Here is a 20529-nt window from a genome sequence, read left to right as displayed (position 1 = left end):
TGAGGGTTGTTCAATAAGTAATGACCCACATTTTTTTTAAAGACAATAATATACATAGACAAACATCCTTGTTGATGCTCCACATTTTATGTCTGTTCTGTGCGCCAGTGGTTTTGAGTCATTCTGGCTGATGGCACAGCCGTAGTACAGCGTCAAAATGGCATCTACATACCACTCATGTTACAAGCAGCAAGCTGTTATTGAATTCTTATGCGTGGGGGGGGGGGGGGGGGGGGGAGGAACCCATGGTGAACATCCTTAAACGTTTGTATGCAGTGTATGGCAATGCTGCAGTTGATAGGAGTACAGTTGGGTGATGGGTAAAGAAAGTTACAGCCTCAGGAAATGCAGAAACGGAGCTCCATAATCATCCATGCTCGGGTTGGACATCACTGCCTCATCCACCCTACAGTCCAAACCTGGCACACTTGGACTTCCATCTCTTTGGGAGCCTTAATGATTCTCTATGGGGAACATACTTTGAAGATGACAATAGTGTCAGTCATACAGTGAAAATATGGCTGTCAGTAGGAAACTCAGATCTTGTTGCAAGATCTATCACCTATGCCAGAGGCAACTAGCAGATTGCTATATCTGAGCAATCATAAAAAGGAAGATAGATTAGGGCTTAAGGCAGAGTCGGTGATGAGGTCGTTTGAGCCAGAGAGTAAGCCTGTATTGGACAAGGATAGGGAAGGAAATTGTTTGTGTACTTTTTTTTACAACTATCCTGGCATTCACCTTAATACATTTAGGCAAATCAAAGAAAACCTAAATCTTAATGGAGGACTAGGGTCCACCTAGTCCTCATTGAAAGCAAGTCCAGTATACTAACCACTGAGGCCCATCACTCGGTCAAAGAATTGGTGTCCCTTCTCTTCACATCCAAAATACGCCAGCACTTACTGATCTTATGTTCAAAAGTTAGCATAGTTATAGACAAAGTCACATAAGCTGTTAACCTCAAATATTTCCAGAAGTACTGATAATGTCTAAACAAGGTTTTCAACAAGTATCAGAATACAAACGGACAAGTATCTTTCTGTGTGGTACTTTTTTTTATATATATAGAGATATTGAAGCAACTATTTGTTTCAATAAAACCATACACTTAACAGCATACAGGAGCACTTAAAAAGAGAAATGTAGTAATACAATGCTTTTTATGGTTTGTAATTACACTTTTTACAGCTGGGTATGTGGTAAATAACAAGGCCAGGGCAGCCGTTTTCATAGCAGATACATCTTTTTAATGGGGCCAGTAGTATGGGCCTTCACACCTCGCACATTCTTTGCCACTTTTTGAACCAGCACAAACCAGAAAGACCCGCTTCTTAAGGGTTCTGAAATACCATTAAAAAGTACATAGCTACATTTACAGAAAACTGCAGTTCCTTTAATATCTTTTTAAGTAAAAGAGGTACAGCAATGAGCAAACACCAAAATATTTGTCCTTCCTCCCCTCCCCTCGTGCCATAGTATTACTTGTCCAAATCCTTGTTTACTATTTTCAGTGGTTCTGGAGATATTTGAAGTTAATGGGATCAAGTGGTTTATCTCCAGCATTCACTTATACAGGCTGGCAAAACAGTTAATACGGCTACTAAAGCGAATAAATCTCATCACGTAAGTGGCAGTCACGCAGCACCAACCAGTGGAGACACAAGTAGCCACAGGGAAGAAACCAATTTTGTGAGATTTTACGAGTTCCTAAACAGGAACGAATTGTATAGCTTCATCTGTGTGCCTTGTTAGTTTAGCTTCCTGAGTTTCTGCATGTTAATTTAGTATTTAATAGACACAGTTCTAGTGTTTTAGTTTGCATCAGAAAGTAAACCTATTTTGTGACATATTACAAGTTCCTAATCAGGAACAAATAATTTGGTCTCACCTGTGTGTTTTGGTAGTTCAGTTTTTTAATCTCTGCATGTTAATCTAATTTATTGGACACAATTGTTGTGTTTTCCTTCATGTCTAAAGTAGCATTCTGTAGCGTGTGTTGATTGTCCTTGTTTGTCTGTGTAGTGTAGTTTTCCACGGTCTTTAAAATGGATTACAGCTGTGTGTGGACGCGAGCCAAGTTGGTGACACTTTATTCTCAGCTTCAAGCTGTGACAGCTTCAGTTACACAGCTTGAAGCTGCAGTGGATGGGCATCACTGTTGTGGGCCGGCCGTGGGGATCCAACAGACATCAAGCACAAATGAGTCTGCTGACCGGCCGGTACCGGTGACCAGTCCAGTTCCTGCTCACACTGAGGTTGACCACTCACCCATGGCCGAGTGAGAGGTCGCCTCAGGGAGTGGTAGACAGTGAAAGACTTCCCAGGGGGCTGCACGTATGGCCTCCCCAGTTAGTCTGACAAACAGGTTCTGGGGGCTGTCTGTGGATGACACTATCCCTCAGCCAGATGCAGTTGCTTGTCCTAGTTCCAGACAGAACCTCTCAGCCTGCAAGATTCTGGCAGCCACAGAGGATAGGATTACTGGAAGTTGAAAGCTCAAATGTTAGGTGCTTTATGAGGCCAATTAGGGACATGGCTGCTAAGGAGGGAAGAAATCCAATGTGTACTCCACGACATTCCAGATGTGGAAAGGTTCCTTACTGATGCCATGAAGAGCACAGGGTGCACCCAACTGCAAGTGGTGGCTCCCGTCAGTACCAATGATAGGTGTCACTTTGGATGAGAAGAAATATATTTTGGTTTCAAGTGGCCAACAGAACTGGTAAAGGCTGCCACAGTCTCGCTTGCGAGATGAAAGTAGAGCTAACTATTTGCAGCATAGTCGACAGGATCAACTGCAGATCTTTGGTACAGAGCCAGGTGGCGATTCTGAATCCGAGGCTCAGACAGTTCTGCAGCTGTGTAGGCTGCAGATTCCTTGACTTGCGCCATATTGTGGTTGGGTTTTGGGTTCTACTGAATAGGTCAGGAGTTCAGTACAGGCAGGAGGTAGCTATGTACGTAGAAGGGGCTGTGTGGCGTGGACTGAGCAGTTTTTCTGGTTAGAGGGTCCCAGGGAAATACAAAAAGAGCTTTAATCTCACAGGGTGCAGGCTGAATATTGGAAGAATGTATATATGGGAACCACCGGTGTAACAGTTGTATTTGCTGTGTTGGGAAAGTACCAGAGCTCCGTGCACTAATAGACAGTACTGATGCTCAAATCGTTATAGGCACTGAACGCTGGCTAAAGCTGGGGTTAAATCCAGCTGAAAGTTTTGTGAAGAAACTAATGGTATGCCAAAAGGATAGGCTAAACAGTGGCACATTGGTTGCTGTTAGAAGTAGTTTACCTCGTAGCAAAATTGAAGCAGATAATATGGGCAGATATCATTCTTGGCCACCAGAATAAAATAATAATTGGATCCTTTTACTGACTTCCCAACTCAGATGATATAACTGCTGAAAGTTTGAAATTAAACTGAAGTTTTCTTTGAAAGACATACCCAACTGATACAATTATAGTTTGTGGTGACTTTAATTTACCCTCGATATATTGTCAACAGTACATGTTTAAATCCACAGTACATGTAAAACATCATCCGAAATTGTACTAAATGCATTCTCTGAAAATTATTTTGAGCAATTCGTTCATGAGCCCACACGAATAGTAAACGGTTGTGAAAACACACTTCATCTCTTGGCAACATATAATCTTGAGCTAATAACGAGCATCAAAATGGATATAGAGATTGAGAACTTTTAACATTGCACCACATCAGCAATCGTAAATAATTTAATGATTATAAAGAATCTGCTTTGATTACGAATATTGTATTTGCAATCGAGGCGGATTCTTTATAATCATTAGATATAGAGATTAATGAACATAGTGTTGTCATCACGAGACTGAATATTGTAACTCCCAAATCCTCCAAAACGAAACGAAAAATATACCTATTCAAATAGCAGATAAAAATTCACTTTATGCCTTCCTGAGAAATAATCTCCACTCCTTCCAAATTAACAATGTAAGTGTAGACCAAATGTGGCTTGAATTCAGAGAAATAGTATTGACAGCAATTTAGAGATTTACACCAAATAAATTAACAAACGACCGAGCTGATCCCCCTTGGTAGACAAAATTGGTCAGAACACTGTTGCAGGAACAACGAAAAAAGCATGCCAAATTTAAATGAATGCAAAATCTCCAAGATTGGCCAGAAGCTCGAAATTTAGCACTGACATCAATGGGAGATGCTTATAATACTTTCCACAATGAAGCTTTTTCTCGAAACTTGGCAGAAAATCCAAAGAGATTCCGGTCATATGTAAAGTACGCTAGTGGCAAAACACAGTCACTGCCTTCTATGCATGCTAGTAATGGAAATACTATCAACGACAGTGCTGTGAAAGCAGAGTTACTAAACACAGCCCTCTGAAATTTCTTCACCAAAGAAGATGAAATAAATATTCTAAATATTCCAGTATTTGAACCAAGAACAGCTGCCACCATGAGTAACTTAGAAGTAGATATCCTTGGAGTAGTGCAACAACTTAAATCACTTAATACAAGCAAGTATTCTGGTCCAGACTGTATACCAATTAGATTCCTTTCAGAGTATGCTGATGAAATAGCTCCATACTTAACAATCATACACAACTGGTCGCTCGATGAAAGAGCCATACCCAAGGACTGGAAAGTTGCACAGGTCACACCAATACTCAAGAAAGGTAGTAGGAGTAATCAATTAAGTTACAGGCCTGTATTATTAACATCGATATGCAGCAGGATTTTGGAACATATATTTTGTCTGAACATTATGCATTACGTTGAAGAAAATGGTCTATTGTCACACAGTCAACACGGACTTAGGAAACATCGTTCTTGTGAAACACAACTTGCTCTCTACACACACCAAGTGTTAAGTGCTATTGACAAGGGATTTCAAATTGATTCCATAGATTTCCAAAAGGCTTCTGACACTGTACCACACAAGTGGCTTGTAGTGAAATTGCGTGCTTATGGAATATCGTCTCAGTTATGTGACTGAATTTGTGATTTCCTGTCAGAAAGGTCAAAGTTCATAGTAATTGATGGAAAGTCATTGTGTAAAACAAAACTGATTTGTGGCATCCCCCAAGGTAGCAGTTCCTTATGTACATAAATGATTTAGGAGACAATCTGAACAGCCGTCTTAGGTTGTTTGCAGATGATGTAGTCATTTATTACCTAGTAAACTCATCAGTAGATCAAAATAAATTGCAAAATGATTTAGGAAAGATATCTGAATGGTGCAAAAATTGGCAATTGACCCTAAATAATGAAAAGTGCAAGGTAATCGACATGAGTGCTAAAAGGAATGCATTAAACTTTGGTTACATGATAAATCAGTCTTAATCTTAAGGCCAAAATGGCTCTGAGCACTATGGGACTGAACATCTGAGGTCATTAGTCCCATAGACTTAGAACTACTTCAACTTAACGAACATAATGACATCACACACATCCATGCCCGAGGCAGGATTCGAACCTGCGACAGTAGCAGCAGCGCGGTTCCTGACCGAATCTTAAGGCCATACATTCAGCTAAGTAGCTAGGAATTACAATTACGGAACACACAGAAAATTTTTTGGAGAACACAAACCAGACACTGCACTTTATTGGCATAACACTTAGAAAATGTCAGATCTATTAAAGAGACTGCCTACACAATGATTGTTCGTCCTCTTTTGGAGTACTGCTGCATGGTCTTGGATCCTTACTGGATAGGATTAACAGAGTACATCAAGAAAGTTCAAAGAGCAGCAGCACAGTTTGTATTATCACAAAACGGGGAAGAGAGTGTCATAGACATGATACAGGAGCTCGGATGGACACCACTAAAACAAAGGCGTTTCACATTACACTGGAATCTCAATCATCAAATTTCTCCTCCGGATGTGAAAGTATTTTGCTGATGACGACCTACATAGGGAGAAACCATCACCATAATAAAATTTGGGAAATCAGAGCTCACACGGGAAGATATAGGTGTTAATTTTTTTCTGCCTGCGCACTGTTCGAGAGTGGAATAATGGAGAATTATTGTGAATGTAGTTCAATGAGCCCTCTGCCAGGCATATAAGTGTAATTTTCAAAGTATCCATGTAGCTGTACATGTATATGTAGATAAGTACTTGGCTTAGTTCATGAAAATGTTCAGAAGCAAGCACACAACATACACATACAAGGGTAGTCCTGTAAGTACCCGGCCTGACCGAGAGATGGCAGTCGCTGTTGAAAAATATCTCTAGATTAGAAAGTATACAATCTATGAAGCATATGTTTCAAGTCTGAAGATGCCACATTGTTTAGTATTTGTTTGGCAGCCAAGGCCTCAGTGCAATCAATATTAAAGCTGAGCTAGATTCTACTTTGCGATAGTCTGCTCCTTCACTGACAACAGTAAAATATTGGGTAGCTGAGTTTAAATGAGGCTGTACAAGCTGCCAAGGCGAGCATCACAATGTTCCACCAAATGAGGTGACTACTCTGGAAATGGTGAAGAATATCCACAAAGCGGTACTAGATGATCTTTGACAAAGTGCACGAGCTAGCACACATAGTATGCATTCATAAAGTTCAAATGGCTCTGAGCACTATGCGACTTAACTTCTGAGGTCATCAGTCGCCTAGAACTTAGAACTAATGAAACCTAACTAACCTAAGGACAACACATACATCCATGCCCGAGGCAGGATTCGAACCTGCGACCATAGCAGTTGCTCGGCTCCAGACTGTAGCACCTAGAACCGCACGGCCACTCCAGCCGGCCATTCATAAAGTGTGGTACACCGCATATTATCTGACAATTTGGGCATGAGAAAACTGTGTGCAAGGTTTGCACCGTGTTTGCTCACACTCAAGCAAAAACAGTGACATGAAGACATTTCAATTGAGTGTTTAGCAAAGTTTCGCAGCAACAAAGCTGATTTTTTGTGTCGTTACATAACCACGGATGAAACATGGGTCCACCACTTCACTCCCGAGACAAAAGAACACTCAAAACAATCGGCACAAATTGGAGAACCAACTCCAAAGACGGCAAAGACCGTTTCATCTGCATGCAAGGTCATGGCATCAGTTTTTGGGATGCGCATGGGATAATTTTCATTGACTACCTTAAAAAATGAAAAACTATCACCAGCGAGTATTATGCAAACTTATTGCAATGTTTGGGCAAAAAAATCATGCAGAAACAGCCGCATTTGGCCAAGAAGAAAGTGTTTCCACAGAACAATGCACCAGCAATTCCTTATTGCAATGGCCAAAATTAATGAATTAAAGTTTAAATTGCTACCTCATGCACCCTCTGATTATTTTCTGTTCCCAAACTTGAAAAAATGGCTTGGTAGTCGATTTCCAGCAAATGAAGGCGCGATGTCTGCAGTTAAGGACTATTTTGAGGAGTTAGACAGTTTTCATTATAAAAAGGGTATCGAACTAAGTTGAAAACTAAATACTATTTTCCCAAAATTTTTGTGTTTTCTTTGTAGGGGTAGGTACTTACGGGACCACCCTCGTAATACTGTCTGCATGGAAAATTGCAAGCGAAGCTTCCTATCTACTAATCCTACACTACAGAATGCAAGGTACAATACGAATGAAATAATCTAGCTATCAAAAATTCAGCATTGTGAAATTTGTGTCCCAATATGCCGCAAACATGCAAAAAGAAAAAGTAGGATGCAGCCTTACAAGGAACTACAACATTGTGGATGATTACTCAAATGAAAAACAGATTGATCATTCTGCACAGCTTTCTCCATCTGCAATTGAGATTCCTCTGCAATCTGAATTTACTTCCACACATATATTGGTCCACTCTCTTTTTCTATTACAGTTCATGTCTTAGCAATAACAATGGAATGTTATTTCAATGCCAATTCATTCTTCACCATGTAATCTAGTTTCAAGTGGAGTCACAGTCAATATTCTACACTGTGATGTCTCATTTCACAATGAACATCTATATGTTCAGACAGAAACTACAATGCAGCTGTGTCCAGAAAAAATAGTTTGGAAGAACTAACAATCAATTCTAGTTCAAGCTCTGGGCAATCTGTTCCAAATAGATAAGCTGGTAAAATGAATAAAGCGAGTTACCAAAATACTCCATCATGCACTAGCAGGGCTCCTGGTAGTTTTGTTATGACTAACTATTATTACAGAAACTTACTTAGTTAGGAACGCTCATCGAGTATAAAGATCCATTACCAATATCATTATCTTCATGTTTTACTTGTGTAGTACTGCAGTCACCAGATTCCATTCGCTGTCTTGCCACAGTGAACACTCTTTCAAGAACAATAGAATCTTCATAAATCAATGAACCTTCTTCATTGTATTTCTGGGCATTACGGCACATCAGTATAAAATCTTTAGCTAGATCATTCATAGACACATACTGGAAAAAAAACACAATAATAAACACAAAATGTAATCATAATTTTGCAAATGGATCACTAATGCATTCTACCATTTTTACAAATTACTTTCTCAAGTCTTACTGTATAATTTCAAGAAAATTCCATTTATAAACACAATCACCGTGGCATAATTCTAGACTAGTAGCAGTAATTCTGTCCAGGATGTAGTTACATCAACAGATTCAAGAGATAAAGGAACCTAATCGTGTTGGAAAGTAACACAAAAGAAACTGAAAATAATTATTATAATTACTTATAAGAGAAGCAACTATAAACAAGAAACAATTGTTCCGCAATACACACCTTGTTATCTTCAATCCTTTGCTTGAGCTTTTTAATATCAAGAGGCCGCCTTATGATTTTATAATAGTCAGGAAGTTCCTTTCTCGAAGGCAGTTCCATAAATGGCTCACTTATGTAACGGCCATCACTGGAAAGATAAGCACACACTGTATACAGAATTTGTCATTGTTTTGATAGCAAAGGAATACATGTTGTTAGTTTGCAACTAACGAAACAGTTAAGTTAATAAATATGTGAAACACCTTGAATCTCAACACAAAAACATTAGAAACACACCAACCTACACACCAGCCGTCTAACTTTAATGTTATTCACTCTCTGCGATTGGATTCATAGAGGAGAACCTATGACAGACATTCAGCCCTACCATTGCTGACAGAATTATATGCTACACTACAAGCAAAATAATACATGATAGTTCTGGAGAGAGAGAGAGAAGAGAGAGAGAGAGAGAGAGAGGTGGGGGTGGGGGGGGGGGGGGAGGAGAGGGCGAGGAGCAGGAGGAATTCACACTCTTCAACAATTAAAAATAACAAAAGGGACAAAATATAAATTAAAATTCCAAAATACATGTAATACAAGCACAGAGTATTATGAGGGTACGTTGAAACAAACGGGACTAACAAACTGAATAGTCACAAACTGGAAGGAAAGGATGGAGAGATTGGGGACAGAAAACCGAGATATTCAGGCAGAAGGGCATTCCTGTAACTTAACTACTAGCAGTGCTTTTGGACACCCAATACTGATGATCTGCTGGCATGGATTGAAATCACTCAACTTCTTTCAACTGATATCTACCAAATTCAATAAATTTTGTGTCAGTACTAACAGAGGTTTATTACAAGTAGAAAATACAGAGGAGCAGATACAGACACAAACAATGATGAGCCTAGAGCAGCATACGCTAAAGAGTATATTACAAGCAAGTTTATGTCCATAATACAAGTTCTCATACTAGAGTTAAAAGCAGTCCAAAAGAAAACAAGTACATAGTGAGGATCTGGTAATGGATGCAGCAAGAAGATATAGATGGAATTCAAGGCTAACAAAGCAATAAGTGAAGGCTGCAGAGTCCATCCATTTATGAACAGATCACCACCGGAGGTGTTACCTTTGAGGTGTGATGAGAGAGACCCTTTTGGTGATCTTTTGTGTCTTGCACTGGTAATCCTCCATTGTGTGTGAATAGCTATGAGCTTTGTATTGCTGAGGTGCAAGGATAGAAAAAATACTCATTATCTTTATACAAAAGATAAATTTAATCTTGCTGCAAACCTTTCATTGAACTGTTATCTGAAATGTATTCTGGTATGCCAGTAAATTGACATTAAAATTATATGGACAGACAAACCACCACATTCTTTTATGAAATTAAGATACTGGTTGGGGGGGGGGGGGGGGGGGGGTTTGTTCAAAATACTAATGTACAATTTATTCATTTTGAGACAAAAAGAAGAGCAGACAAAATCAAATGCCATATAACGAAGTAATGTTTGTTTTGAGAATGTCAATAATGATTCATTTATTTTTTAGTAGCTATGTCATCTTTACTAGAGACTACAAAATGAAAAAGATCAGTAAAAAGTTAAATGGATTAGATTTGAACACGATTGTCAGATTATATCTGCACATAAGTGTTATTTTTACAGCTAGTATTGAATCTTTAAAGGACCACTTTGTGTCCTCATACTCAGGAATACAATTATGATCTCTGATATCATTAAAAAATCCCACTGCAGGGGCAGAGACCTTCTTGATTCTTATCATTACAGTTACCTGAAGCTTTCACAATTTTATGCAAATATGCTAGAAAAGAATTTCATGGTTCCAAGTCACATCTGTCAATGTGCTTCCTGTTAACTGTTCCTTCTTCAGTTATAGTACAGTACACAGTAAGGTTCCTTTTGAAACTGTAATTGTTAAAATAAAAGTAAACACGTAAACATTTGTCTAGAATATGGAAGGTTAAAACACAAAGTACATTTTAGTAAAATCAACTGCAATTGACTTTGATTTCTTTTGTATATTTTATCAAGCAATTCATGTCTTGACCCTGTGTGTATAGTGTGGGAACTGCTGCAAGCTCTGAGAGTTAGATAATAGGGAATTGGAATTACAAAGTTAGGTTTCTACTCAAAAATGTAGGCAATGAATCTGGTATAGCTGTGGGTTTCTCTAAGGACTCATTCTAGCAATCTAATCAAGTGATTTTAAGAACTCAAGAGAAATCTAAATATGGATGGCTGGATGGAGATTTGAACCCCTTTTCTTCTCAAATATGAGTTCTGTATCTTTACCACGATGTCACATCAACAAATGGTTCAAATGGCTCTGAGCACTATGGGACTTAACATCTGTGGTCATGAGTCCCCTAGAACTTAGAACTACTTAAGCCTAACTAACCTAAGGACATCACACACATCCATGCTCGAGGCAGGATTCGAACCTGCGACCGTAGCAGTCGCGCGGCTCCGGACTGAGCGCCTAGAACCGCGAGACCACCGCGGCCGGCGATGTCACATCACTCTGTGGTTTTTGAGTATATGGATGCATGTGGAGCATGGTGCCTGGAGGTACAGAATTCATTTTGTATGTTTGCTGAAACATGAGGTGCTGTTGTCATCTAATATTAAATGGAAGATCAGCAACTCCTACACAGTAGGTGGAAATGGGGTTAGTCCCAAATTCTACTTTGACCAGACTAAATCCCTTCAGGTATGAGGATCTGTTCATATATCTCCTGCACCCACACTGAAAGCAAATAAGGAGTGTCATTGTCTGTATACTATGAGCAAGACAAGGTGACATTCCCTATACAACTACTGAAGACAGTAGATTGATACTTTGTGAAGTTGATTTTGTTTCTCCTGGGTTCCAGTGAGGGAATAGAAAAGAGCTCCTTTCCACAATTTAGAAAATTATCCTCCCTCTTATTGTACATTTAAAACGTTAAGTAGAATTTCCTGAGCTTCGCTCTGAATTGCCACAGCAAGCTGTAATGAATCTTATTGTGTCACATACCACAGACAATGTTGAATCAATCTGTGTAGAAATGGGACAGTTAGAATGTAATTCAAGGAGCTGAAGCTCCATGTGCTCACTTTAGGAATATTTCTGTAGTTACGGAAAACTGAATTCTGTTTAACAGTTGCCTGTAATTCTCGCTAAATCTCCACACTTTTCTAGGAAGCATCTTTTAGGCTTGTCTAGAGATGGCCATTCATCTTGCAGCAATTGTATGGCACCGCCTGACTTGCAATTAAAGCCTCTTGAATGTCTCCCACAACACTGTTAACTTGGTGGAACTGTTGATGCTGTTCACGTACCCACACTGTGGCCCTTCTTGCTACAGGGCCTTGCATTTGGCTCAAACCTCGAGCAGGGCATCCAGAATAAGGTTTTTCATGGTTTCCCTATCCCAGTTCAAGTGAATGATGATATGGTTACTTTCAGCAATAATTTGGCAACATTTCACACTTGTTATTTGAAACTCTGTGAGGTTCTCTGTAGTTGGCACGCATTTGTATACCCACAGTGCAACACGCGTGCGCTCACCCACCCACCCACCCACCCGCCCACCCATCCCCCCCCCCCCCCACACACACACACACACTGTTACAGAGAAGTATTTCTGATATCATGGTGTCTTTGAGCCTACCTGAAGACTGGACTGCAAACTTCAACAACCTGGTGGATTGTATTTGTGTCAGTATACATCCCCTTTTGAAAGCTATCACTACACTGAAACATATCAAATCAGTTGTAAAACATTCAGATTGTCTTCATGAGCACTAATGTTGACATCTGATTTTCAGCACTGCTCTATCTGCCAGGCATGTGCAGATCTGATTACGTTTACCTCAGCATGAATAACTGACTACTCTCCACTTACTAAATTCTACAATGGTGGTAAAGCATAATATGAGAGAGAGCAATATTGGAGGATGGCACCATAGGAGTTCCGAAATGCACTTGTTCCAATGAAACAGATATTCCCATTACGTAAGACCTCCTGAAATACTCCTGGGGTATATGGTTCCATGTAGAGGTGGTTGTAAACATGCACTATTTTGCACTATTTCGAATTTAAAGAGGGAAGGCTTTTAGTAAGAGCATTTTACTGCAGCAATTAGGCCATGATAAAAGTTCAGTTCCATTTCCAGGGCATAAGTCGCAGCCAGCCAATGCAGCATTCCACAGTAGTGGCAGCTTCCTCAATAAGGACCCAGTTCTCCAGGCAATGACCAGCCTTCAGGAAGTATTGATAGTACTGAAGTACACAGTAGTACTCCTCTTTCGTGTTAAGAAGGCCCCTTTGGGCATATATAGGCCAGCTGAGCAGGTATCGACATGTGTGGGTCACACATCTGTCTCCGTTTTGGGGTTAATGTCATTCTTCTACACGGTTAGGGTGTGAACTAACAACTGCTGCCTGATGACCTAACCATCATGTCACCTTTACTTTGCTTCTGTCTCCACAAGACCACCTGCTGATTTATCCTGCTGCTGCCACCTCACGGTCCAAGGCACAAACTGAGGTGGTCCTACCTCTGCATCACTGAGGTCCGACACCTTGTAGTATCCCAGCATTCGTCACTCTGGGCAGCACTGCATCTGCCGCATCACTGGGCACCTGTCAACTACACCAGAAGTCCTTGTCCGGCTGCTGCCACCCAAGCCGCGGGGCTGTGGCTGCCACTTCCATTCCAGCACCCAGTGCATCAATATTGTCAAATAAGACACTGCTTTCCAGTATCATGTGTAAACTTCAGCTATGTCTGCCATGCCTACTGTACTGACACGGGGACATAACAGGCCAATGCCAGGGTGTGTCCGAGATGAAAGCATGCGCCTGCAGTTGTTCGAGCTTAATGGAATAATATTTTCGTGTACCCTGACTGTTCCTGTCTCCCTCACCAGCCATACGACCCAGATATGCTGGAATGGGAGAGCCAAACGTCTCCTGACTAACCTAAAGAACAGAACTTTCACTCCTTCATAGATGTCACTACACATCGAGTCACTAAACAACAGATCTACCATTTCTATAGTGATGAACTTCCTGAACTAATTTTGAGGTGCACTTTCTTTCATTTTTATAGTAAATACTAATATAGAAGTATGTAAATGATTGGAATGCTGATTGCCACCCGAACATTCATTGCCAAAAAATTTGCATTTGACAATAAATATGAAAGTAGATGCAACTTCTGACTCAAGATGCAAAAATACAAAATTACCTAACAAACTATTTCATAGCAAATTATAACCAGATGAACTATTTTGCCAGAGATATTTTGCAACTGCTGTATTTCCTGCATGTAAATATTAAAAATGTACCAATTTTTGGTTACTGGTATTCCACATCATCTAACAGAGATGAATTTGGAAAGATAATGTGCATTAGAATGTGTTTGCAAAATAAGAAGTGCACAAATGCAATGACATATCAGAGCACTCAATGCTCTTGTGTCATGCATATTAGTGGACAGTTGTACAGTCTGTACAAGATACGTGCCTCATAATGCAAAATAGCACTTAGTCTTAGGACACTGTATTAGAACAAAGAAATGTGTACATTTATCTGCTAGCCAAAGTTCAAAAGCTTGTATAATGTGGACACCTTAACATAGCATGGGTGTTTTGAACTGTGGTTGCATCAAAAGGCCGAATGCTTTGTGTTTAGAGTTGCTCATTGTTTACTTTTCTTATTTTGAAATGAATGGAGAGACTAGTCCTTGTCCAACACTGAGTTTCATTATGATCCTCACTACAGCAGAATGGATCAGCTATCCCTACAACCCAGTGTCATTTCTGCTTTCACAGAACACAGGTGTAGGCTGGCTGCTGACCAAGAGGGAGGCAGGGCTTGTTTCCCCCGCACTACTCCTTTTCCCTCTGGCAACCATAGTTCTAGTTTGTTTACACTCAAGGCCAACTGCTATTCTATAGTGCCTGCACTCAGCATTATAGCAAATGGAAAACAAAATCCGTCAACGTATTTAGACTGCACTGAAGTTATTCCCCTAATGTATGAATATAGTTATTTTTGGTTTGCATGGGACAACGGGGGCCATAATATGACCCTATTGAGGGAGGACATAGAAGTAATTCAGAGGCGGGCTGCTAAATTTGTTACTGGTAAGTTTGATCATCGCGCGAGTGTTACGGAAATGCTTCAGGAACTCGGGTGGGAGTCTCTGGAGGAAAGGAGGCGTTCTTTTCGTGAATCGCTACTGAGGAAATTTAGAGAACCAGCATTTGAGGCTGACTGCAGTACAATTTTACTGCCGCCAACTTACATTTCGCGGAAAGACCACAAAGATAAGATAAGTTAAGAGAGATTAGGGCTCGTACAGAGGCATATAGGCAGTCATTTTTCCACTCATTCTATTTGGGAGTGGAACAGGGAGAGAAGATGCTAGTTGTGGTACGAGGTACCCTCCGCCACGCACCGTATGGTGGATTGCGGAGTATGTATGTAGATGTAGATGTAGATGTAGGTATCAATGCAGTGCTGCAATCTTCTTATCAGGGATTGAGTGGTATTCCTTATCACCTCAGCACTTATCGAAGCACATGCTCTGACAATCTCTCTCGTATATTGTGCAAATAGTAAAGATTTGCCAAATACGACATATCCATCTAACATGCCACTGACATGTAAACACCATCTGACAGTTTCACAATACAACACTAATAGGAACAGTAAGACTAGTACTGTCAAATCAAGCGAGTGTGAATGACGTATTCCTTCAAAGAACAAATCGATGTGAGTCATTTACAGAGAATGGCAATGAAATTCAGTGAGAGTTAGAGACTTCTACGCTGAAAGATATCCTCAACTTACTCACCTTACACAATGTACATTTAAATATGTGCATGATAAATTGAGAACAACTGCATCTTTAACACATCAGAAATATATCCCACAAAGGAAAGTTACTAACAAGGAAACAGAAATTGGTACTCTCACCACTGTGGTTAGAGACCCTTGTGTTAGTTCACATCAAATCAAGGGAATCAGGCATGAGCCATAGTAGTGTTGTTCATGTTTGCATCATCATAAATATCATCCTTACTATATCAGTCTCCACCAAAATTAACTGGTACAGATTGTATACATTGCATTGAATTCTGCCGATGGGCTCAAATTCAGATTAGAGAGATGACACGTTTATTCATTTGATTTTATTTACTGACGAGGCCACATTCACGAACCATGGAAATGTTAATTCGCATAACATGCATTATTGGGCAACTGAAAATCCATGTTGGCTGCGGCAAGTTGCACACCAAAAACCGTAGTCGGTGAATGTATGGTGGGGGATTCTGGAGGACAGAACTACAGAAAATCTTAAGTTAGGAATTACACTACATTCCTGCAAGAAACATTAGGTCTGTTATTGGAAGAAATACCTTTAGGAACGAGGAACAGAATGTGGTATCAACACGATGGGTGTCTGATACATTTTTCATTGATGGCTAGAAATGAGTTGCAGAGAGAATTATCCAAAAACGTGGAATTGGATGCGGAGGAGATGTGTCACAGCCAGCTCGTTCGCCAGACTTGACGCTTCTGGATTTTTTTCTTGTGGGGATTCATACAAGACATTGTTTATAAAGATGTTCCAACTACACCTGAAGATATGTGAGAGAGAATTGTCAGAGCATGTGCTTCAATAAGTGCTGATGTGATAAGGAATATAACTCAATCCATGATAAGATGATTGCAACACTGCATTGAACCCATGGTCATCACTTCGAACACCTTCTGTAAATGGACGGTCATGCCACCTTTGTTGACCTTCAAAGACCTTACTGATACACATCATTGGATTTGTCTCAATAGCCACTATCAGAAAATAGGTATCAAACTATAGCACCACATTTTAAAAAAGAAAAAACAACGAAGTTGACCTTCACATCTCTGAAGCGGCCCCATCTAGCAACAAAAAAACCAACATCATATTATGACCCCCGTTGTCCCCTGCAACATGTGTCCCACAAACATTTCAGCTACTATCGTACTTTCGGAGTTATTCTTGGTGGCAATAGTTAGTGACGCACACATGTGAATTTTGGCAAAAATAGACGTGAAATTCACCAAAAATAGGCGCTACATTTTCAGGTCCCTAGATATAAATATTTTCCCCCTGGATTGTCTTACCTCTTCTACATAGTCTACAGCTTTATGTGAGAGCCTCTATAAGTTCACTGTCAAGGTCCCCACAACAATCACCTAATTGAAACATCCACCCATAACTCATGCAACTGTCTGGCAGAGTAACCTACATCCACATCCACACTTATCAGACTTTATAATACAAGTATCACAATGAAATTTTACAATAAAACATTTGACGAAGTTCAAAAACAAGAATGTCTGTTGGTAAACTTAACAATAAAGCCTGTCTAGTGTCTTTACAATAGTGTATTTTATTTGTCAATGCGTATTTCAAAGCACATCTTCATCTTCAGGGCCTCAAATGGCTATCAACGAAGCATCATTTTGATGCCCAACACAACAGAAATGCATGTCTGTGGGAGGTTATAATGTGCTTTTAATTACAAACAAATCCATACCTTCCTAATCACACCCCTTCTGCTATTCCAAAGGTAGTATGTCAACTAAGCAAAGATTGTCATAAAGAAGGTGAAGCCAAGCACAAGTAGCTTCTTGAATGAGATCCAGACAGCTAGCTAAATGTTTTTGGGATTCTTTTTTCTACGCAATATTTTTTCAGTTGATAAACAAAAGAAAATGAACAGTAGTCTAACTTCTCATTGTACCAGATACTTAAATCCAAGAACTAAATTCCAGTTCTTTGGGTAGCAAGGAAAGACTTACCTATCAGCATAACCTATAACAACATCAAGTAATTCTTTCATCTGCAACTTCAGATTTACTGCTTCTAAATTGGAGACTTGATCACGATTACGGCGTTTCTTGTGAGGTTCCCCCGAAATGTTGGGTGCTGGTGAGACCGGAAGGTCAAGCCGCTGACGTTTGCGTGATTTCTTGTTTGATCGATGTACTGCTTGTTCCTCTTCACCATCTTCTTCATCCTCTTCCAGGGCCTGTTATCGAAAACATTTCACATTATTATACCATGTAGTACAGATGAACCAATCACTTCACAAAATTACACTGCTACAAGTTTTCTATTTACTTGACTCATATCTGATAAGACACAGGACATAAATGATGCAGGAGACAGACATATAACAAAAGAAAATGGGAAGTTGAGAAAGGGACAATTAAACTGCCATAACAGATATATATGTCTGGATGACCACTATATTAAAAAGGCTGAGGCAGTCACTCTGCAAACACACTAGAAGGTGAAGTGTAAAAACTTAGAAGAGCGAGTAACAACACATATTTTCAAAATGCAAACCACACTCTTCTTCACATTAGCTTAAACAAATGACAGGTACTCATCAGAAAAAACAAATGATTTTTTTTCAGTAATGATAATATGACAATCAACACTGTTGTTTGATGATGATGATGATGATGATAAAATTGATGGGAGAAACCACCTGGCTGTAAGTCAATGAGAATATCATACACATGGCCAAACACCACCAAGCTTGTCAGACACAGCAGCCAGTACAGACTCCAAGCCTACCAGCAAGCTTGTCAGACACAGCAGCCAGTACAGACCCCAAGCCTACCAGCCCACACTAAACAGCCGAGAGATCAGGTTCATGAGGGTATTCCATATGGCTACATGGCTGGTTTTAATAAAAGCCTCTTCTCATTACCCATATATCATCAAAAAGCAACAGACCACGATGGAGAATACCACTAAGACCCAAGCCACTGAGTTTTCTATCTACTGAGATCTACGAGTTCTTGCCACTAATAATGGACTACAATTTAAACCCACTGGTTTTTTATAGTTTTGCACTCTGAAGGGAATCGAACATTTTGCTGCACCTCCATTTCACCCCGCCTCAATGGTATGGCTGAATGTATTTTACGAATGTTTACAAAGCAGATAGAAAAACCACTGCCCATCACAGTTGGCATTTCTGTCTGCGCTCATATGTTCAGAAGTATACCTGGAACCATCACTGCAATGCAAGGCTGCCAGCTAGTCCTGGCGATCACACCTTAAGGCATCCTTTGTGAGCACCTGAACCAGCTCCACTCGTGCCATACAGGGTACACTCTGCCTCTAGGTAATACGAGGTGGAACCCAAAATTTGGGGGACTGGTGCTGCCATCTGGAAAGTAGGAGTAGCAGATCTTTGCACCACTAGGTGGCAAGAGCTGCATATCTGATGAGTTAGTGTGAGGAGTGGCATTCAGCTGGGAGGTCGTGTTATGTGTCCACAGTGATTTCCATAATACCCTGTGTTTGGTGTGTGGCGATTTTACAACGGGTCCGCAAACAGAACAGCGCATGTGTATCAAATTGTGTGTGAATCTCGGCAAAAGTGCTACGTAGACCCTTGCAATGATTCAACAAGTGTTTGGAGGACAGAGCATGAGCCATGCATGTGTGTGTGAGTGGTATGCTCGGTTCAGGGCCGGCCGTACAGACATCGAAGATTATGCTCACACTGGAAGACCTGTTAGCTGCACAATGCCAGACATTGTTGCCAAACTTCAACAATTGGTTTGTGCGGATCAACTTCAAACCATTGGATCTTGACTGCCAATCAGAAGGCACAGCATGTTGAAGTGTGCACGGACCTTCATCAGACCGCATCTGATAATCCAACCTTCTTGCCACGGGTTATCACTGGTGACGAGAGCTGGATTTACAGTTATGGCCCAGAGACAAAGCAACAATTGTCCCAATGGAAGAGCCCAGGCTCTCCAAGACCCAAAAAAGCGAGACAGGTGAAGAGCAAAGTGAAGAGCATGATCATCGTTTTCTTTGATACCAAGGGAATTGTCCACAAAGAATACGTCCCACCCAACCAAACAGTGAATTCCGCCTACTACTGTGACGTTTTGCGATGGCTCCATGAAAACGTGCGGCGATGACGGCCTGAACTTTGGCGTCAAGGGAACTGGCTGCTGCATCCCGACAACGTGCCCTGTCACACGTCCTTGCTGAACCAGGACCTTTTTGGCAAAAAGCAACATGGCGGTTGTGCCCCACCAACTGTACTCACCAGATTTGGCACCTTGCGACTGCTATCCCCAAAACTGAAACTCAAGTTCAAAGGCTGTCGGTTCGACACTCTAGAGATGATTCAATAAGCATCGCAGAGATAAACACCCTCAAAGAACAGGAAAGAACAGGAATTCCAGAAAACGTTTGACCAGTGACAGAAGTGCTGGGACTGGTGTCTACATGCGAATGGGAACTACTTCGAGGGTGATGGTGACCATAGTCCAAAGGTAAGGTTTTTAACAGATGGCAGCACCAGTCCCGAAAATTTTGGATAGCACCTCGTATACTGGCAGGAGGGGTCTGCCACACTTGCCCCAAGGACCAATAACAGCAAATGAGGGGTCTGAAACCTAGACTAACATGAGAGTTATTCAACAAACTTCCAGAATATTGTGTTGGCCAAGAGGTATCCACCCCCAGAAATTTTTCACATTTAACATTTTCAAAAGAGTCATGAACTATTACTTTCTGTGATTTATCTGTAAATAATATGCACTTAATAACATTTGTAAATAATATGCACTTAATAACATCTGCTTTGTAGACGAAGCAAACTTATCATATTAAATACAAAGGAATCACAGTAACAGAGTATGAATACATCCAAAATGAGTAAAACATAAGTCACTGAGGAAAAAGAAGAAAGACGATTTGGGTTTAATGTCTCATC

At 40.4% G+C, this 20529-nt stretch overlaps 1 protein-coding gene across 1 annotated transcript in view; it reads right to left on the bottom strand.

Moving 5' to 3' along the window:
• The window catches only part of LOC126249020 (ATP-dependent helicase brm-like), a 285958-nt gene that overhangs the window by 22944 nt on the left and 242485 nt on the right, over nucleotides 1–20529 (bottom strand). Inside the window, exons 23-25 of the mRNA XM_049950621.1 lie at nucleotides 17573–17802; nucleotides 8719–8845; nucleotides 8204–8393 (exon numbers count right to left, since the gene is read on the bottom strand). Of these exons, the coding sequence (XP_049806578.1) occupies nucleotides 8204–8393; nucleotides 8719–8845; nucleotides 17573–17802 (547 nt within the window). The remainder of the gene's footprint in view (nucleotides 1–8203; nucleotides 8394–8718; nucleotides 8846–17572; nucleotides 17803–20529) is intronic.

Source organism: Schistocerca nitens, chromosome 3 (genome assembly GCF_023898315.1).
Source record: "Schistocerca nitens isolate TAMUIC-IGC-003100 chromosome 3, iqSchNite1.1, whole genome shotgun sequence".
NCBI classification, from domain to species: domain Eukaryota; kingdom Metazoa; phylum Arthropoda; class Insecta; order Orthoptera; family Acrididae; genus Schistocerca; species Schistocerca nitens.
This window is presented reverse-complemented; position numbering and strand designations above follow the sequence as displayed.